Source organism: Corapipo altera, unplaced genomic scaffold (genome assembly GCF_003945725.1).
Source record: "Corapipo altera isolate COAL_440 unplaced genomic scaffold, ASM394572v1 47, whole genome shotgun sequence".
Taxonomy (NCBI): domain Eukaryota; kingdom Metazoa; phylum Chordata; class Aves; order Passeriformes; family Pipridae; genus Corapipo; species Corapipo altera.
Window position 1 is genome coordinate 10,927,549 of NW_020884897.1, and position 22,477 is coordinate 10,950,025.

At 40.4% G+C, this 22,477-nt stretch overlaps 1 protein-coding gene across 10 annotated transcripts in view; it reads right to left on the reverse strand.

Annotated features, from left to right (window-relative positions):
• SCN5A (sodium voltage-gated channel alpha subunit 5) overlaps positions 1-22,477 on the reverse strand; it is a 214,058-nt gene that overhangs the window by 30,154 nt on the left and 161,427 nt on the right. For all 10 annotated transcript variants that reach the window (XM_027648407.1, XM_027648406.1, XM_027648405.1 and 7 more), the window contains 3 exons: positions 19,424-19,544; positions 9,938-10,092; positions 5,970-6,143 (listed from right to left, as the gene is read on the reverse strand). In XM_027648407.1, the coding sequence (XP_027504208.1) occupies positions 5,970-6,143; positions 9,938-10,092; positions 19,424-19,544 (450 nt within the window). The remainder of the gene's footprint in view (positions 1-5,969; positions 6,144-9,937; positions 10,093-19,423; positions 19,545-22,477) is intronic.

The following is a 22,477-nucleotide window of genomic DNA, read 5'->3' on the forward strand; positions in this document are numbered from 1 at the left end:
CTGCTACACTCACAGTGATGGAAAGGGCCAAGCAAGCTGCATGCAAGAACTCTAGGATTTTATTCATTATTTTGTTTTTAAGCGTAGTCTTCTAAAAAAGGACATTGAAACATGCTCCATCTTTCAATAACTTCAAGAAAAAAAAATGTTTGGTAAACCTAGCTCAGCACAATCTGAGTTGAGATGGGTTTTTTTTATACCACTTTTGAAAGCTGAAATTCTCCCCCAGTAATTGAAATTCTACAGTAATTGCAGTAATTATTCATCTCCTAACCACTTTGCAAAGGTGTAGGCAGGCAGCAAACTAGGTTTACTGTGGACTTCCCTCCACACCTGCTTTTGCCATCCCTTTTGGTCAGGCTGCAGTGTGCTTTGTCCTGCTGTGCCTTGTCTGAAACCGAGCTTGTGCTTCCACTTGGCAAAGCCTGCTTGCTCCCCTTTTAACATCTCTGTGGTAACAAACATGAGGTGCAAACCAAGATAAGACCAGACATTTGGATGTTTTTTCATGTGTTATGCAGAGATAAAGAGTGGGGTGGCAGAAGGGAGATTTGCAGCCTCGGCTGACCTGCTAACACATATTAAAACCACTTAACTTCATGTGGAATTTTTTTTTTTCACTTATCCTAAATTATCCAATACGTAGTAAACTAGTTTTTTTCTTCTTTCTATTTTTTTTTCCTCTTCAAAACCAGGCTCCCTGGCTTCTGGAGAAGGAATCTCATTCTTATTAGTTATCTGGGAGGTTTATGCCATCAGAGAGGCTCAGGAGAATGTGCACTAAGACATCTTCAAAAATCCCACATGCCCATTTGCTTTGAGGAACTGCAAAAAATCTAGTAAAAAAATGAACTCTGGAGTAATAATACCCTGTTGTACCCATGGATTTTTGACAATTCACAGAGCGCACTAATACGTTCGCTCTTAGGATGCTCCTCCAACTGACAAGCCATATTATTTTTAATTTGCCTTGGCTGTACTTTTGTCATTCTGCTCCTGTGTGCTTTTCTGAACAGAAGCTAGATGAAATTCACATGCTTTTAGGGTAATTTCCCAAGAATACAAATTGGATTTCAGTGCTGTTTGGGAACGACTCATTACAGCAGATTGTGTAATTACTGGTACAGCAAACAGAAATCACCTTGTTAATCAACAGGGAATACAGATGGAAAAAAACAATTAAAGTAATCATAAGCCATCAATATTTACTTCACACAGCAAGTTTTTAATTGTCACTTAAAGACAATCCAACACAAGGGCATAATTTAATTCAATTCAATTTTTAACTAGGGATAAAAAGACTGTTTTAAAATGTTCATCTCAGACTCAAGGATTATTAGCTGCTTCTTAATTTGTCTGACAATAAAGTATCCAAAGCAGAAATCTTAGAGCAAGTGCTTTCCAGGAAACTCTCCTATGTAATGCCCTTATTTTTGTTTAAGTGTTCAGGGAAAATGATAGTGGATTTCATGACTGAACATCCATGAGCAGTTCTCAAACAAGTAAACAGAAAATTTGGCAGCAAACAGGACATTTGGAAAGCTGCTGACTGGGGAATACAGATCCCTAGGTACAAACTCAGCAGCTCCAGGCAAACACCAGAAACATGTTGTGTTAGAATCATTCACAAAAGTTATTGTGGAGAGTGAAAAATACATATTATTTTACTTCCATAAAAGCGTCTACAAAATCCTGCCTAGTGGACTTGTTGCATAACTGATTTGTCTGGCCTTCAAATCCATTGCTGAGCCTTGCTTGAACTATTTTGCAGACAGATATGCTACCAAAAGCTGTTGTGAGCCCCTGAGTTCACGGTACCAGAGCCAGCTCTCTGGGAAAAGGGATAGAAAGCGCAATCTTTATCCCTGGTGACTCAGCTGGAGAGAAACTGGTGGGGCATCAGGGCACAAAGCGAGAATTAGAGATGATCTCTCCTGCTGCTGCAGGACATAGTGCAAGGACTGCCCATTGCTGGAGATGGCTGGAGAGGAAGAAGGCTGCCAGCATCCCTAAAAAAGCAATTGCTTAAGAAAATAGCTTTCTGTAAGTATCAAGTCTTGAAAGATGGGATAATCTTAGAAACAACTGGTGGAGAAATCCTCATCTTCCCTCATCTCTGAAATCAGTATGTGACAATCAGAGTTGTTTTTTTTTAAGCCTGGATTGGAACTAACTTTTGGTCAATTAAATTGAACCCAAAAGCTGAAATGGAGATGATGGATTTGTGATAATGGACTTTTTTTAGAGTGATGACATTAGTGCTGGTTTAAGAGGATTTTTCCGCGAATGCCACTGGCAATGAAACTTGGCTGTGACTTTTTTTTTCCGCGCATTCTTACTAATGAGATGGGACTTCATATCCCTTTCCAATGAGTTTTCTCGTGACAGCTTCTGTAGGGTTCCAGTCTCTCACCTCTGCCTTCAATGCATGAGCAGGGAGTGAAGAAGCTGTTGACTGCAACACCTCCAGTCTTTGAATGATGCTAAGCTCCAGATTGATGCCTTTCCCGACCTGACCATGCAATGGAATAATCCATCCGCTGTCAGCAGAGACTGGGACATAGCTCAGAATTAATTGGCTGAAGTTCAAACTAGATAAGCTCAAGATAATACTTATAGGCCAGAGGAAACAATTGAAAGGAACATAAACATGACACCAGCGTGCACAACTGGTGGAGTCTATGTGCCCTTTGTTTTAAACCCCAGCTCTCTCTGCCTGTTGCAGGACAGGACTGGTGAAGAGCAGTTTTCATAAACATTCACTTTGAATGCCACCCACCTCCATCTCTGGCTAAGGTCAGACTCCTCATTTAATCTGCTTTGTACCAAGAGGTTTTGCTCGCATGGATGCTTGGAAAATATCTATACTTTGTGAAAATATTTGCCTGTGCATCCTAGCAAAGAGGGCTGTGCATAAATACCATTCCTGATGGTGATATTGATGTCTGCCTACACTTATATCTGCCTACACAGACATACTACAGTCTCTGCTTTTCCCTCATTTGAAAAGAGCTGTTGATTGAGTGCCCACTACTCCAACTCATGAGCACAGAGAGGTGATCTCTGCACTGTAGAAGTGAGTTACTTTTAGCAGTATACTTGTCTTTTACAGGTAGGTAACATGTACAAAAGGACTGATGATGTTTGTTCAGTATACCCAAATTCCAGCAGAATTCTAAGGCATCTTTCCCAGGTGCCTTAAGTTGAAATGAGCCTGTATTTTGTGGTTTGATTAACCCTTTCTCCTTTCCTCCCAAAGAAATCTGCAGCAGTGTTGTTGATAGGACTTTATTATATTACAATGCTTTTGAAAGCACTTTCTTATGGTTTTTCCTACACTAGCACACTTCTTTGAGTTGCTGAGAAGCCCATTATCAGAGATCATCCTTTAGGGATTCTATATCCAGCAAAAATAGCTCTCAGTTTGTGGATTACTGGGTGTTTTGATATTTAGGCATTGCAAGACAGTATTTTCTTTATTAATCCACAACTGTCAGATGGAGCCTTTGCTGTTCCAGTGGCCCAAATCAGTGTCAAAGGTCTCTCAAAAGGCAGGATGCAGAAAAGATCAATATAATTCAGAAGCAATATGCTTATACCCCCTCTGGGTTAAAATCACATTTAGAAATACTGAATACTTGCAAATTTTGAGCTGGTTTTATGAATTATTCAAAACAAAAAATAGATTCTGAGTTGCATTTGTACAATTAGAAAACACAGATAAGAGATGGTTTCACATGTCCAATCAAAAATCAACCATTGCAGCTTGAATTCTGAATACTGATACCAAACCCCTAATGAATAATTTGCAGATCAGGAATTTTTAAGTGAATAATTTTAAACAAATAAATTTGAGAAAATCAGACAAGTAGTTCATCTGCTTCTTTTGGAACAGCTAATTCATCCATTCACTCCCTTCTGCAGCTCAGTTGCAATGATTTGGTTCTCAAAGGACCAAAAAGAAAATGCAAATTGTGCTGGAAAAATGATAGGATGTTACTGTGCCAATTCAGAGTGGCAGGGTGGATTAGCAATAGGGTAGGAGAAAAGCATCTGTTAAACCTGCTAAAAATATAGTACCAGGTTCTCATAATCTGCATTGGTAAAACATTTTCAAGGAAAGAATGAGGCTTGGGGAAAAGCTTTATTCATTGGGAACACTGAAGAGCAAGTGATGGCCTAGAGTCAATCAATAACCAAAACAACTCAAGGGTAGAGTAACTTTTTGGTTAGACTGGGAGCTTGCAAAAAGAATATTTAAGTGTAGGTGGAACGTTTAAACATGGGTTAAGAAAATAAAACACTCAGGGTCAGTAAGAAGGTTCTGTGATTTATTTTCTGGGGACAAGGGCTTTTTTCACATGGAGGACAGAATTTAGCTTAGCTTTTGGTTTACTCTCTTTGGCATTAATGAGATGTCATGCTACAAAGTATGCATTTCTAACAAGTGTGGAACTCATTTCAAACTCTTAATGATGCAGCAGAGCTCCAAACTGCCCCAGTGAATTCACTGTGTGAACTGTGCTCCCGTCAGGAAGACCCCTACTTAATTCAACATCCAGCCCTCATCCAGGCCTTCTAGTCTTCAGAAGTTCATTGAAACAACAACCCCAATATAAAATTCCTGGAAGCCCACACAGTACTTTAGGTGAGTCCTATTAGTCCCATTTTTACAGATGGAGAAACCAGAAAAGCTAAGCTATGTCACTCGTTCTAAACCACAGTAAGAACAGTTTTCAGAGCTGGGCTATAACTTAGGAACTGGTGGTTTGCAATTTTGTGGTCAGATAATTAAACCAGGCCTTCCTCTTCTGCTGAAACTAATCTGAGAAAAATGAATGCCTTCCCTTTAAGAGGCTTCCAAGCATGTATGCAAAGAAGAATTTATGACCTACAATTTATGTAAAGAATTTCCTTTTCATAAATCAATTTATTAAAGCTCTGGAGAAGCTTCCAAAGGCTCTGATCCAGCAGTGCACTTAGATATGTCCATAACTTCAAACAAGTAAATCGTCCCAATGAAGTGCTCTCCTGGGCCAGGGCCAAAGAAAGTGTTGTTCTTCCCTCGAGTCAAGGTTCAGATGTAAAATGGGGAAAAATAATTTATCTGAAGTTTAATAAGTTACATAATCATGACAAACCTCTGCCAGCCTCCCACACTAATACCTCAAGCTAATAAGAAATGGCCTTGGGGAGATAATTGCCTCCTTGTTGATATGCTGTGATGAAATGTTAAGCTTCTTCTGGAGGATGTGATGTTGCTGACTTTTCCCAAATATGGGAGATCCCACATCAATTTGGAGGAGACAAACCTGGTAGTGGCAACACTCCTGGGGCATGACCTCCCTTTTGTTCAGCAATCACTTTTTAACGATTATCCGCAAATTAGGAGAAGTGTTGTGGCATTTCAAGGATTTGGAGTATTTTGTAATGTTTTGTAATAGTGAAGTCACTTTGCCAAGAGGACTTATTCACACCTTCTGCTGGACTCCTTCACTGGTAAATACTTGGGAGGCAGTACTGAACATACTGTTACGTGCTGCTGGCAGCCTTGCCAGGAAGCCACGCCAAGGACAGTTTCCCTTATCTGCTGAAAGACTTGTGTGTCGAGGTCATGTGTGGAGCATTCGGAGGTAACTGGACCCTGTGCTAGCTGGAAGTGTGGAAAGAGATGTTAAACACTAAAAGAAAGAGTGAGTTCCCAGGGAAGAGAAGGGAATGTGACTCAAATTAGCAGAGTGACACCTCTACGTCACAACATAAAGTATTCTGCTCTGCTTTGGTACACCCATTCCTGGGGATGCACAGTTACGTATCAAGACCTCCTCTGAGCTTTGCCCAGGGTTGATACTCAGAGTTGGAGTGGCAGCTGTCAATTTGCAAACAAAAAGCTGCCAAACTTAACAGCATGTTCTTACCCATTACAAAATCCAACACAAGAAGCATCGTAGTTCCAAAATGATACTTACATCCACGATAAGGAAGTCCAGCCAGCACCAGGCATTGGTGAAATACTTCTTGAAGCCATAAGCCACCCATTTCAGGAGCATTTCCAAGACAAAGATGTAAGTGAATACTTTGTCAGCATATTCCAGCATGGTTTTTATGTTTTTTCGGTCTTCAAGGTAAATATCTTCAAAGGCCTGGAAGCACAAAGGATTGATCAACAATTTCTCCTACACCATGTTGGAAAGCATGGGTATTGTGCTGTAAGTCTGTATTTGTTAATATATCATGTACTGTCTGTGATTTCTGACATATTTTAATGTTACAATCAGAAGGAGGGCTCAGGCACAAACAAGACTGACCCTGACCTAAGAGAAATCTGTTCAGCTTTCCTTTATAGTGGACATAAGCTTAGCTATCTCTCTCCAGCCTCTACTGGCTGTGCTGACTAGACATCATTTGAGTGTAAAAAGAGCTTATGCTCCCTGAATTTGGAAGTGTGAGCCTGTGAGCAGAGTGCCACCCTAAACTGCCCAAGAACATCCAGCCTCAGTTCCTGTTGGCAGTGCCACTGCTATCCGGGCACCTCAGATGTCCCAGAGCATAGGATGTCTATATTTAGGAGACAGAATATGACCCTTCCATTTAGCCAAATAGATCTTATTGCTAATGATGACAAATTGGGTTATTAACCTGCCTGTTACGGAGTACTGGAGTTCCCTGGCTTGTGTTCAGTCATCACATTTCAGGTAGCTACAGCTATCTGCCTCAAGAAAGGCTCATTATTATTCACTTAACAGAACAATAATGTTTTAAAGGTCAAGGTATCTATCTCTCCATCTCATCTGTCTCTCTAACTAAACTTATGCAGGGCATCATGAAAGGACTTTCTTTATCAAATACCTGCAACTTAATAACCCCTTTAAAATATTTAAGATATAAAACAATATGCCTCCTAAAAGAGAGCAAATAAAGCTGTCTCATAATTTAGCCTTCACTTTATAATGTAAACCAAATAAAATGTAGAATCATGGTGACAGGTTTGCCTATATATGACCTTTTTTGGGACTCCTAAGTCAAATTATGGTCTGGTTCCCCAGCTCTGCTTGCCACTGCTGCTACACAAGCTGCTCCCAAGCCTCTGTAACCTGGATAACCCAAGCTTTGACATATTACTCTCATCCCATCATGTGACCCAGAGCACTCGTCAGCAAGAAACAACATTATTTGAGAGGGTCTGTGCTAATCCTCTGAATTATCTTCATTTACATATTTCCAGATCAGTACCCACTTTCTGATGAACTTCAAAAAGTTAGCAAACACCCAGTGCCTGGAGATACAAGAAGTGTGGTACTTGTCACTCAAGCAGTCACACTGCTCGTTTGCCTGCCAGGGAACAGTAATTAAACTGACAAGAAAGCTTTGGCAGCCTGTGCCAAAGCTTGTCCATTTGTCCCCACACTTTGGGGTGACGTTTTCACTGCAACTCTGTCTCCTATCTTGCCTTCAAAAATGATATTTCAAGGGTGTGAAAGAGCTGCTGGAGAAAGCCACAGAAAACAATGCACAGATTGGAGTTTATCACTTCTCGTAGGGGCTCACTCACTTTGTCAGATGACTTGCTGTACTTTGCAATTACTGCAAAAATAACAACAAACTATTTAAAGTGATTTCCTCCTCTCCCTCCTTTGCTCTCTCTATTTTTTACTAACTTGTCCAAAAGTACATTGAGTTTTGTCTACTAGGAGCACACTGTGAGTCAGGAAGCAGCTTATTAAGGGATGAAAAATATGCTACCTGAACACTTCTGTACTTCTGAACAAGCTGTAGATATTACCCAAACGACAAAACTCTGGTGTTTTGCATTTTTTCATGGTGACAATGCATGAAATCTTTGCCAAAAAGGGTTATGTCTTCTGGTTTGCTTGGTGTGTTAAAAGAGTTAAGCAGGATACCTGCATTTATCCACAATCACTATCAAAAAATAGGCTTCTAGTTTGGATGCTTACGGTTTAAATGCTTAAGAAAGGTTTTTGGATCTTTTGCAGATATATTCTCATGGTTTAACTACCACACACAAATATAAACTGTCTTAAGGGTATATATAGCTCTTCTCCCTTAAGAACTTAATATGACCTAGGGATGTAGCCAGATGAGCTCGGTTTTTGGAAGAGCTCACCCCAGAATAACAGAGGAAAAAAGTTGTGTTGCCTCCAATATCTCCAGTCCAAATACTGAAGCACAGGACTGATATGTGTGAAAATGCAGGATAATTTGCCCTTATACAGAACTGCACTGGCTAAATTGAAACTCGCAAAAACTAAATGAATGCGTGCAATGAAAATTAAATGAGATTTATATTGCAGTGTTAGGTATCTAAGGCATTTTTAATTACACATGCAAGGAAGTGTATTCATCTAAAGCATATTATAGCAAGAGACATTCCCCCTTCAAAATGTGTTCAAAAATTAACATTCTGATTCTCAAGCTGGTGCAAAAACTGTCAGACTCCATTGATTTCAGCAAAGCTGTGACAATTTTCAGCAGCCTACTATTTACCCAAGTTTTTCAGCCTCTTTTACTTTTCATAATAAAATAAAATTCCCTGGGTGAAATTTCAGCCCATCCCTGGCAGACCTGGAGAACAGTCCATTACTTTCCTTTTTGCATCAACATTTATGTATTTCCACCTTCTTGTCTCCCTGCAGAGAGTTTCTCTAAACTACATAAACCCAGGACTTCTGTGTCTTCCTCTTTTTTTTAGGCCACTGATAATTTGTGCTGTTCTCCTCTGGAGTTTCTTCAATTAGCCCATGTCTTTCCCAACGTGCAGTGCCCAGAGCTGAAGCCAGTGCTCCAGCTGAGGCCTCCTTGATGCCAACTGGAGTGGAAGAACACGATAATTTATACAGCCCAGTGGGGTGTTCGGCTTCTGTGATGTAGTTTACTCTGTCCTGTTTGTTGCCTGCTCTCTCTCCAGCTCTTTTTAGTAAATCTGCTACCTTACAGTCCTGCATCCTGCCTTCCTGCCCCTAGTTATTCCTGATGAGGTGAAGCAGGCACCTTTCTAAGATGATGTTCACCTTACTATTTAAGACGGTTTCATCCGTTTGGCTGAAGTTAATCCTGACCTCCAGAAATACATGGATAACCTGCCCAAACATGGCACTGCCTGTAAATTTAGTAAGTGGATGTCTTACTCCATTATGAAGGAGAAGACCAGGGACCACCAGACCAAAGCCTGGAGAACTCTTGATCTGCATCCTTGCTCTACGTCAGGATAAAACCTGGGAGAAATCCCACCAACTGCAGTGACACTCCTGACATGTAAAAGAGAAACACAAATATATGTTGCCATCTCTGTGAAGAGCCCAGGGCTGATAATGCAGAGAGGATAATCCCAGTATGCAGTGAGATCTCAGGAGGAGAGGATTCCCTGTCAGAGTCCTAGGCAGTGACCAACCAGACTCTGTACATACACATTTATTTGGATGCGAAGAGGAGTTATCTGTGCAGTGAGTATTCAAAGCATAAATACCACCTAACTCCATGGGTAGCACTGATTCAGTGCCCTCTGTGTCTTCTACGATTTTCATTTGTTGGTTACAGAATGTGCGGAAAGGAAAGGGAAAAGGGAAAAAAAAAAAGCCACCCCTAGAGGAAAATACAACTCTCCAGAAGGGAACTCTCATGGAACAGTTATGGGATGCTGAAGCAGTAACGCTGAGAAACTTCCTCACACAGAATTTCTTAAGAATTTTCTTTTCAAAACATGTACAAGTCAGAATTTTATGTTATAACAGAAGGAAGTTCCCCATCATATGGTAAGGGCGCGTGCAATCAGAAAAGCCAAAGACTTGTTTTAGCCCAAAACACGCTTTGTTTTGAGAAATGACCAGTAAGGGCTAATAAGATCTTAGAGTCAGGTAAACTGGAGAACACCGAGACCCATGCCCACTTTTAACCAGCTAGGAAATGCTGTCACATTTACCAGGGCTCCACTGCTCAGCAGGATCATGAATATGATGAAAGTTTCAAACCAGTTGTGCTCGACGATTCTGTAGCAGGTTTTTCTCAGCCTCCACCAAATTTTGCCTGGAAATTTTGTGATGTCCACTGAACAGCATGGGAAGAATCGCACACAAACTGTAAAGAGGTAAAACAAAACCAAAGAAATTGTTAAAGAAACCCATTTAGTTCTTAAAGCTGCAATAAGGAGCTGCTAAAAAAGATTTTTTTCCAGCAGTAGGTGGTTGCACAAAGTCTTTCCTCTCTTTTGTTTTTCACAAACTCCTTCTGCTCTGCCTTCCATTTCCCCCTCTCACTCCTCTATTAAAATCCACTCAAAATCACCTAAAATTTGTCCCAGTGATTTCTCCCAATGATTTTTGCAATACAGAATATATTGGCCACGAGTCACAAGTGCCCTGGGTCATTCACAAAGTGATAGCTGAGCTCAGGCAGCACTCCTGATCAGGACTAATGACTCTAGGAGGGTACTGCTGATAGCCTCCACATCTTTTTGAATGGAGGAAGGTTATTTTCTTGGTACTACGATACCACTGGAATTACTGATTAAAAATGGCAATCTGATGAAAGAGAGATGATGGGAGGAGGTGCTACAGTGCAGATGAGATGTGGGCAGAAAAAGCAGGAGCAGGTTTTGATCTCTTGGACTCTCATTATCTTAAAAAAGGCATTAGAACAACCTTGGAAATATACTGAGGCAGTTAAATCCCCTCCAATGTCACAGAAATTTAGATATCCGGTCCACAGCAGGTTCTCCAATGGTGTTTCATTGCACTTTCTGACCTTAGTGAAGAATACTGTGTAATAGTTAAATGCTGTGGTCGTAATGGAGCCCACACAAGGATTTCTGACAGGCAAGGCCATGGCCAGTTTTAGTTTCCTTAGCAACACTCCTTTGTTATAGCAAAAAGATATTGTCATTGGTAATGGACAGATCCATCTCTCCCATTTAAAAAACTACATGTGCATTGCCTTGTGCTGGGTAAGAGTTTAAAATGGTGTGAGAATTGTCCTGGCCAGTCAGTCTTATGTCAGATAATCTGACTCAGATGTCACATTTGCTGATGAGAATGATCCTCAAAAACCACTTCATTTCCAAAAAACAGGCTTTTTACCCTATATTTAATCCATGTGTTGTATAGAAAGAGATTAATTATGGAGGATTATCAGCCCCATCATGAGAAAAAAAGCCAGGGGCCAACAGCTTCTGTAGCTGAAAGGTGGCCGAGGTCACCCACATGTCTTGCAGCACACAGAAACTGCTCAGAAGTGACAAGGGAGGACGTCTCGCCATGGTGATGTAATGCAATGTTTTTGCAAGTAGAAACAATATTTAAGCAAGGCAGCTTGGGAAGGAAAGAGGGCGAGTGCCAAGGTTACACAGGCAGGAGACGCTGCTAATTCAAGGTGGCATAACTGAGGCGCTTGAGGCGCAAGGAGATCCAGTGCAGCTCCTGGCATGCTGGGATTCCCAAGCAGCTGGAAGTGGGGCTGTGCTGGCAGTGGGCTCTGCCAGGAGGAAGAGAGCTGCTATGGTCCTCCTGGCAATTTCTGTGAGTTTTTATTATCCCAGATCCCTGCTATGGAGGAGCGGAACTGCAGGAGGTTTCACACATGAACCACTCCCAGAACTGCCCTTTCCCCTACTTTTCTGAGATTTTGGATAGGTGTAGGCTCTTGACTGTGGCAGGTTTTGGTGTGGGACTAATAGGACAGCAAACCACTTATGCAAAGGTAATGGGACCATGATGCAAGTAACTAACTGTCCTCTACATGCCTGAGTCACACAGACTCACATCAGTTCCCAGTTTACCACTGTATTCTGGAATTCAGAGAAATTCTGGGCTCAGTAGAAATACACTAAATTAATAAACATATTTGAGAAAGACATTATTCTGGGAGAAGACAGAAATGTAAGAACCAGCTCTCTGCCTCTTTGTAGGTCAGCTACCACTTCAGCAAAGGCAAGTATTATCCTTCTAAGCACTTCAATCCTAAACACTAAAGAATCAAGGCAAGGGATAAAAAGACATCATATTAGTCACTACTTTTTGCTAAGACCACTACAGTGCTCACAGATGGTAATGCCTATGGTTTTGGTATATTTTAGGAAGTGGGTACATGGAACAGACTTCAGGTATGTAACACTGCTTGGTACCAGCATCTCTAAGCTAACATACTCGTATGGCAGCTCTGCTGAGAGGTGCCTATCAGTATAATCCCACCAGCACCACATGACAGAGGGGGTTGTTAATTGCATCTTTGAGTAGTGCTGCCAGGAAACTCTTGAACTATTTCTTACTCCACAACCTGTAGAGTGATTACCACCTTTCAAGTGTCTGCTTGAAAGGTGGTGCTTATATTCAGGTAGACCATCCACTTATAATTATCAACTCAGCCTTGGATCAGGAAGTCCAAAGACTTGGGCTCAAATCCGTCAGTTATCATGTGAGCAGCCTAATAAGCAAGTTGGATTTCTCATGTTAAGCAGAAATCCCGTTTTTACTGGAAGTAGCCACTGCTTCTAGTAAAATAAACCGTCCTTGAGTCTGCATTATTCCAAAAATCAATTTCTATTTGGAAAAAAAAAAATCAGCTTTTTTTCCAACTTAAAACATTTTCACAGAAACTTCTCACTCTTTTCTCGTAAGTGACTTGCTAGATGGATATTTGGCTTTTTAGCCTCTTACATGGACACCTAGGCTCAGCTAGTAACAGTCATGACATGTTCTGTCATGCTTTTATGGAGTATAAATGCCCTGTAAATACTGTTGGAAAAGGTTAGGGTCTCCCAGGAAGTGTTTTTCCCCATTGTAAGACAGTTGGATGAATCATTCCCTGGAGGAGTTTGCCTCTGTCATTTCACTTCACAGGGAGCCTACATGATTACCTGAGTCCAGACACAGCTAAAATTAGGGGATCACCTTCATGTTAGATACTAATGAACAGGGCACTTTGTGTTCCAAAGTCCCTTCATTTGTGATGGAAAATGGTTAAACCAGGTTGTTACTGATTCAGTCAGCTTCCATCTGATAGTCTAGAGGTACAGAGAGGTATTTTTAAAGACAGAAAGCCAGGTAGTAACACTAATTTATTTTTTTATGCTCTTTGATGGCTTCCATGCAATTTCAATCTGAAAAAAAGAGTCCTAGTTACTGACAGTAATACCTTGAAAAATCCAAAATAGCTTCTCAGATGAGTCAGCCCAAAATACAGTGCTATTAAATCCAATGCTTTTGATTGGGCCCAATTCAGAAATGTTTAGACCAAATTCTGATACAATTACTAATGTCAAGTAGCACTTCCATGAATAATCATGCTGGCTGCAATTCAGATGAAATGCTACTTTTAACTATTCATAAATCAAAGAGAAAAAGGAAATTGAAAGAAAAAAAAAAGAAAAGTGGTAACAAACAAGTCTTTTAATGGTTTAGTAAAAATCTGTTTCTTTTTCAATTTTTCTGATTTTCCTCACTGACTGTTCTCTCATGCCTGTGCTTTTCTGAACTCTCTTGTAATGTTGGTAGCCTACTGCTCTGGTCATCTTGACCCAAATTTACATGTTCAGTTAGAAGCTTCACCTAACCAACAAAAAAAGTTTACCTGAACTTGGTGGGTAGTCTAATAGGTTGGTTTTGGTTTTGGTGTTGTTTTGTTTTGGTTTTTGGGGTTTTTTTTGTATGTTTGTTTTTGGTTTGGGTTTTTTGTTTTTGGTTTTGGTTTTTTGTTTGTTTTTGTTCTGTGGGGTTTTTTGTTTGGTTTGGTTTGGTTTGGTTTGGTTTGTTTGTTTTGGTTTTTTTTTTTTTTAGTTTCTGTGAAATCAAAATATCAAAATCACTCCAATGAGTCTAAGGTATGACCTGGTGAGGGTCTGAGCAATCCTAACTCCAGCTGCTTCTGTAATAAGGCAGGTGGTCAACAAAGCCCATCTTCTTGTTTTGGAAGCTGCTTTATCCTCACAAAGAAGACTGTTTATTAACACCTTTTAGCACAGCAAGTGTCAAGGCAGGAATAAACCCTTTGACATTTCCTATGACAGCATTACTCATCTTGCCTTGTCTAACAGATTCGTACTATCCTCCTGGAATAAAAGGTAGTAGGGAACGTGCAGAAGAAGCTGATCACCTTGTGATTTATTCAGGGCTTATTTTACCATTGTAATTCATGCTGGGCTACATCTTCTTTGAGAGAAAACTGACTCATTCTGTGTAGTTGACTACCACTTATCAGAAACACAGAATGGCAGAAAAAGTTCCCCCAAAGGATTGAATGTTTGACTGGTAAACCTGTGAAGCTGTTCTGAGTTGCATCAGTGGCTAACTTTTCCAAGAAAAATGTCTATTTTCAATTCACATTTGAATATTACATACCACTTCTCATGAAACAGAGACCTATTTACCAAGAAACCTTTCCAAATGCATCAGTATAACGTGATGTTATTTACTTTTTGTTTGTCTTTCATAACAACGGAAATGGTCCCTTCAGTCACTAGGGTGTCCTAGAGCACAATCACAAACTGAATATTATAATACATCTTAAACCTCTTGTTAAACATCTGCTACAATGATAAACAAGTTACCAAATAAAGAAAAAAAAAAAGGCAGGAAGAATTTAATGTACAATGTACTTTGTGTAAATATTCCTTTGGTTCCATATTCACATTTTCTAGTCTGATGCATTCTAATCATGGAGCTCTTAGACCTGATTGCATTACTTTAGTGCATCAGGAAAAAAATCTCCTTGTAAATGTGGGAGTTACACTGCAAAACCTTCCTCTTCAATGCATGACAGCCAAGTCTATTAATTTTAAGCTTACGGATAAAGACCTTACAAATCCACTTCTTGCTCACACTAATATATATATTTACATTTTCATAAAATTATTAGTTGTGATTTGGATGGATTGGGCTGCTGGTTCTCTTCAATAAACGAAGAACACCAATTAATTTCTTCTATGATGCTGTCCAGTAAGCCTGGCACTTTGTGTTCAAACTGCAGCAATTTTGTTATTGCCTTTATACAGGAGTTCCCAATTACTGGGACATTCATTTTTAGAACAAAACAGTATTTTGCTTAGCTTTGAATGCTGGTTACAGCATTGCTCAGTTTGACACAGAATACAACTTTCTCAGCATAAACTCAAGCAGGCAGGTATTCAAAACATGGTATATAAATATATATATAGATATATATATATACATGCGAATCTGGGTTTCTAATGACTGGTCTGCCTAGTCGAGTATGCACAAGCAAGGGAACAATACCTTTGAAAGATCCCAACTGTCTCCCCATGATGCAGGGAACATGACCTCTGCAGACCCTTCTTATTTAGCCATTTTCTCATCTTCTGGCCCCAGTACTAACTCACATGGCAAGTGGGTTGGAACTAGATGACCCTTCTAAGGTCCCATCCAACATAAACCATTTTATCATTCTGTGACTGCACAGTTGGGTTTTATTGTGTGCAGTTTTAGGTCTAACCTGAGAGGGATTTGCCATCACTGCCTCCAGCATTTGGGTACTGAGACACACATGGAGATTTGAGTTATCACTCAAATCCAAACCCAGCTACAACTGGGTGCTGCCAAAAGGGCATCTGACAATGCCACAGCCTGACAGGTGTTTTTTGCTCTTCCAAGGGCTTAAAAACAGTACATTTCAGATTTCTGCTGCTACTCTTCTCAAAATATATCGTCTTGGAGGTCATTACAAATAGTGCTGTGACACCTTGAAGCAAAGGCAGTGGCAGCCTGGGCTACCACCGACGTCATCTGTGCTTTGAGCCAGGGGGTGGATGAGTTGAAATCTAGAGCTCCTGCCCAACCTGTATAAATTTAAGTCTGAACGTGCAATAGGACTGTAAGAGTCTTGTGATGCCTGAAAATTGTATATAACAGAATACTAGAACGCCTTTCCTGATGGAAAAACACACGGTATCCCAGGTATTAACGGCTAGAGGAAAGCTACACTTTAAAACTTGGGTTAGTTCCATGACTTTTTTCATAGGAAGCCAATTAACACATTTTGTTGGGCTTGGTTTGGTTTCACACAGCTTTTAAACATCATCTGGTGGCAGTCCCTGTAGCTCCATTTAGATTTGTTCAGTTTAATGGTATATTTTTGGGCTTTTTTTTCACTTTTTGACTTCTAAACAGCTGCTAATCGCGGTTGGGGAGGGCATGACATGGATCCCACCACTAATCAGAGTAACTTCAGCGCGTGGCATTTTCCAGCTGCGATAATTGCTCCCACGTGGTCACACGAAGTGATGGTTTTGGGTGCCCTTGGTGTCACGAGTTGCGACCAACCGCGTGTTGAGCAAGGTAACTCATTCCCGCATGACCATCTGACGATATTCCCCTGAAACCTGTGCCAGCGGGCTGCATCCAGGGAATTACACTTAAGGACTTGGTGAGAACTTTCTCCTATTAGGGTCTGGGAGAGAAGAGCACGCTGGGGCCAGGGGGCTCTCTTTGGATGACCTTCTGTGAGACACAGAAGATAATGTCCAAACAGACAGCAATTTTTGATGCAGAGAACACATACCGAAGGAGGTAACAGAACTGGAGTGTTGCAAGGCATCTGGAGGAAAAAGTACCCAAATAGCTGGCATTGGATAGATGTTGCTTTCCCATCAACTGGCAACAAGAATGGCCTCTCCATTTCTATCAGGTTTTTCCCAGCAATACTTGCTAGCTGCCAGCGCTGTGACCCTACCTTGCCTTCACATTTCCTGACCCAAGAATGTTCCCTGTTGACCCTAATCAAAGTTATTTTGAGATGATAACACATTAACAAGTCTCCCCAAGAAAAGCGACCTATGGCTTATCTGGGTCACCCAACTCCCGGAAAACTGTGACCTCAGCAAACTTTCAGCAACTATTTCAAGAACATGCATTATCTTTGTTGCCTTTGTTATCTGAAAAAAGGGGCCTGAATCCGGGACATATTTGTTCAGGACATAACCTGTGCTGGATGTGTTTAGAAATGTTGTAGTTTGAATTTAGATAGCTGGTGAGCTAACAAGGTAAGAAATTAACCCTTCCCTTCTCGCTCTTCCTCTTCATCTAATCTCCTTCTTTCACAAATATTAACTGGTCATTCTCCCAGATATACCAAATATTGTCATATTTCTTTATTACAAGCCAGAAAAGGCAACACTAGATAAACTTGACCAGGGTACGCCCTTCAATATTTCCGTTTTAGTACTTTACAACCTTGTCATCTTAGCTAACTAGACTGTTGTTTGTTTGCTTACTTGGTTTTTAACTAGACTGAAGTGACAACTGCATGAGGTTTAATTGCAATGGGGAGTTTGGGTAAAAATATCGGAAAGTATTTAACAGAAGTTGATTATAGGGAAACACTTTGCTTCCCTGCATAAATTAAACCAAATATTAATGTCATTGTTGTAAGAATCATGTGGACTTTCAGCTTATGGCACTTTGACTTGAAATTTTAAGAGCGAATAATTATGTTAAGTTTATGCATTTTTGCCAAATCCATGAAGAATGTGATCACATTTAGCCTACACAGTAGACTCTGAAAAATCTGCATGGATATGTGTTGCACAGGACAGGAGAGTAGATATGTTGGGCAGGACATCCCCTGCAACTGCATCCCCAGTGTCCCTCAACACCATGCACTTGGCTGAGGGCTGGGAGCAGGCTCTCCTTCAATTCCCATTTAGAGCCCGAGGCTCAGCTGGCCGTATCCTGAGAGAGGAGGAAAACACCCCGAACATGGACTGGTGAGAAAATAGGAGAGATGAGAACAAAAGGCAAAAGGCAAGAGCAAGGATACTCCAGGAGAGAGTGAAGGAGCCTAAAGTGTGGATGTAACCCAAGGCAAGCTTGGGGTTCAGCTCACAGCGCTTTTGTTTCTCCTTTGCTGCCAGAATAATGAGCAGGCTTCAAAACTGGTTAAATATTTCCAGTGATCCATCCAGAAGAGCACAGATTGTTACCCTGCATACCACTGACAGACATGAAGAACCGACAAACTGGGTTGGTACTGTTGTGGTTCTGCACGATGGAATTTCAGGCAGGTCTGGTTATTTCAAGACAGAGCAAATTACAGTGTTGCTGCTCTGGGAATGTTTTGTGTGATGCCCACTTTATTTTTTTAAAAAGAGAGGAGACCACGGCCAACCGTAGTTTTAGAATTTGTAAACTGGCATCTGACCAGCATCGATATTACAGCACAGGCTTGTTTAAGCATCTGTAACATAATCATTTCACAGTGCACAACATAGACTGCTGCTCACTAACCTCATTAAGAAATATATTGTGAAAGAATGAAAACACCAGACCTAATTTCTAAATGTTATTGTTTGGGCCCAAATAGTTACACCAGGCTTTCTTCCGTCAACTGCATTAGTTTTTGGCTACTGTTTTTAAGCAGAGCTGCCAAAAAAATGTCTGGATCCTAAGGACATTTGTAAGCCCTGCAGGGCTCCCTTACCTCATTCAATCATCTTTCTCACAGATATAGAGATGCACATTTTTGCTGACTTTAGGGGCATTCATATGCCCAGCAAATCATCTCTGTCTGATCCCATCTGAGCTGCTCTGTTTCTATTTGTAATAATCCTTGAATTTTCAAGAGAATGTACTAACATTCAGCTAACCCTATTTTTCCTAACCCGGATTTAAAGCAAAATGAGGAATTTGGCTGAGATAATATCTGGAATAGAACTTACTTCGAGAAGAAATAACTTTGTATGCCATCTACTTTATATAATATTTACTCTATATATTTACTTTAACATAGGTCTTCTGATGTAGCTGGATTTTAAACCTTTGTTTTGGAGCAGACTGGTATTAAAATATTATTAAAAAGGTGGTGTATTTCAGTATTAAAAGAGATATGTAAATGTGATCTGTTATCTAAAATAATTAGGTAAAATACCCTTTACATAGCACTCCTATGGTCAGATGAAAGCTACTGGATGTGTTAACCTTGACACCCTTTAAAATAAATGGAAGTGGGTTCCTGGGACTTATCAACTCTCCAGAGTGTTTCTGTTAACTGCCTGTATACACTTAAGCAAACATTCTGATCTGGTCAGTTTTCTACCAAATGTGACCATGCACAAATATTGGAAGCAAAAAATCTTCACTGGTCAGATTAGAAAAATGAACATTTAAGAAAACCCAACAAAACCTTTATGGCATAAATTATGATTAGAAAAAAGATAAGACTGTAGAAGCTGCAGAGCATTTTAGAGCATGCTCTTAGCTTATCCTGCATTGGAAATCCAAAGACTAACAGTAACAAGGAATTTTGAGTGTGTGTTTGGAACATTACAGTATCTAAGAAATGAAGTGCACCCAGTGAAACACTACTGCAAGCAGGCAGAGAAATGTGGGGAGAAGGTGGAGAGATATTCAATAAGAGAAGAGAAGCTTCTTGCCTCACCACTGCAGTGTTATATGCAGGCTCTTACCTTCAGGGAAGCAATCCTCAGGTTCCATCAGCTCCTCAGCAAACTCGGGGATCTGCTCCAGCAGTTCTGCAGGATTTGTCAAATCCACTGTGCTGCCCTCAGAAAGACTGATTTCATCAAGCTTGTTGTCAGCAAGAGCAAAGATGAGGAAAACAAATTGATCAATCACCCTGAAGGAAGTATCTGAGTTTTTTTATCCCATTAACCATTACTCCAGGTAAAGCCACCACCACAGAGACACGGCCATGCACTTCACACGGTGCCCACCCCACGAGTGACAGCTCTGCCTACGCTGCAGTGAGCCCAAGGGTTGACCCAACGACAGCAACAACAAAACAAGCTAACATGTAGAACTTGCTTTCTGAAACAAAAGAGAGGCAAACCATAGAAAGGTAGTGCAACAACCATTGAGTATTAATCATAGAATCCTAGAATGGTTTGGGTTGGAAGCGACCTTCAAGATCATCTCGTTCCAACCCCCCCGCCATGGGCAGAGATGCCTTCTACTAGACCAGGTTGCTCTGGTTAATGGTAGGTGGAAACTTGGAATCATGGACCCACTCATGATTTTATGGCTTTTATGTCCTGAAGGCTCACACCTCCAGATGGGGGGGACCAGAAGTGGTACCTATCTCCTGAAATGCTGAAGGATGAATTGGATGACCTGCACTGGGTTCCTGTCTCTGAAACCTCATTCCTGAGGTTCCTCACACACAGCTGGTGGGCAAAATCTGCACCTTCTCAGTCAGGACCACGCTCTGCTCTCTACTACCAAAGCTTCTCCTCTGAGATGAGCAAAAGTCTCTCTGTCACCAGGGTCTGATCGCATGAGGCTACAGGTACAAACATGTGAGAGAGCTTTTCCACCTGCCTCATCCAGTTCCTGGCTTGTTCTCACAACATGATGTGACCCCTTGCCTTCTGATCTCGAGGTGCTGTAGGGACACATGGCTTCTGGAAGCATCTCAAAGGTTCTACTGCTTGCCTGAAATATTTCACGCCACCATCTTAGGTGCACTGTTTAAATTCAGCACTTCTCAGATCCTCCTCTGCAAAATGGGGACAAGAATACTGCCACTCCCTGAAGCACTGGTTGTCTCATCTATTTAGAGCAGGAACTCTCAAGCAGATCTGGGTAAAAAATTTCTGGGGAATTTATAATTTTCAGAAATTGTTTTAGAGGCTGAACTCACTAGTGAAAGAGATATGATACATAATTAAATAAGTCATCCAAATATGAAATAGAAATTTCATTTCGGGTTAAAGCTTTCTTTTAACAGAATCAAGAGACTTTCTTTAGAAGAAAACAGGAAATGTTTCCCCCTTATTTTATTTTGCTAGTCAAAATAAAGCATTTCCATTTTGTGTTAATCCAAAATTAAATTTTACTTGATTATTCAGTTTGGCCACTAAAGTGAAAAATCTGATATTTGCCCAGTCCTGCTCACAGTTTGTTTCTGACTGTATTGGACAGTGTATCTGGTGTAAATGGGCAATACCAAAGCTAATATCTTCTGTGGGTCATAACAATGCCAAATGGCTCTAAGCAGGAGACGTGTGTAATTTTTGAACTGTTTTACTCTGTTGTCTGAGTAACTACTGAAAATTTTTTGTGCTTTGTCTTGCAATACCATTGCTTTAATTTTAAAAAAATTAGGACAATAATACTTACCCACGCTTCTAAACAGCCTGTGAGATAGTGATAAGAGAGATGTCATGTACAGATAAAGTATTATTTTTGTAAGTGTGATGGTGATGGAGTTAGAGAAGAGGTACAGCTTTATATATTTATTATTAATGTGAAAATGGACCATCTGTTTTCCAGTATACACAGTCAATGCAAAATTTATAGCTGAATTCAGAGAAATGCTGAACCTGGGGTAAAATGGGCAAGATTGAACATTCCAGCAATACTTGAAAGCGGGGATGGAAGCTGCTTGTTTGCAATTAGCTGCAGCATCCAGAAGGTCATAGTCTTGGCTAGAGTTTTAATGCTCTACTCAAAAGAACTGCAACAATTGAGAAGAGACCTTTTAAAAAGAGAGTCAGAACAGAAAGAACACAACAGGTCAAAGACATAGATAAAGCTTCTAAAAATCCATATTCAGAATGCAGCTGTCATATAGATCCCATTTTCTACAGTCTAACAACGGTGTATGATGGTGTAAAAAATGTCATACCAAGTTTTAGCACAGTCAGAACTTTCTGATACTGTTCATTAGGGAATGCATTTAGTCATTATCTGTTCTGTTAAGAATATGTCAAAACAGAGATCATTGAAACAGTCTTAAATCATATGCAGCTGCAGGATGTAGAAAATAGGAGTTCCAATGAGAACAGAAGCTTTGTTGGATATAATTCTTACTAGTAAACAGAAATCAAAGAAAACTGTGAGGACAATGTCAGCCTGATAACATTGTCAACTACAGAGCTGGATTTAGCAGACACAGGTTGGGAAATTCACAGAACAAAATACAATGCAATTATCATAGACTATTTAGTTATTTATTAGGAGGACTTCCCAAAAAGTATTAGAATGCATCAGTGTCAAAGGGAACTGGGGAACATGTAAGGTAAACAGACAGGATTTCTTCTGAAAAGCCTTCAAAGAAGAAGAGGTAGTGAACATGGATTCAGAAAACACTAGATAAAGGTTTGAGGGTCTGAACTGGGACTAGAAAAAGTAGGAACAATACATATGAGAGAGGAGGGAAAGATCAGGAATGATTGCAGGAAAGAAGCAAAGGTTACTCTTTGCCAGAAAGGTTAAAGGGATTAAGAAGGTTTTCATGAACTTGGGAAAGAAAAGAGCTAGGGACATAACAGCAACAAACAAGGGGATGCAACTAAACAAAATTCAATTGCCTAAGAAAATAAACTTTTCATAAAATAATCCAAAAAGGGCATCAATAATAAGAAGTGGGAGAGCCTGTTAGAGTTAACAAAAAAGTAAGTAGACAAATACCTAGAAAGCCCAAAACATATGCAAAGCAGCAGATCCAGGGAAGGCACTTTGTAGGGCATAAAGGGATCCAATACACCCAGTTAACACAT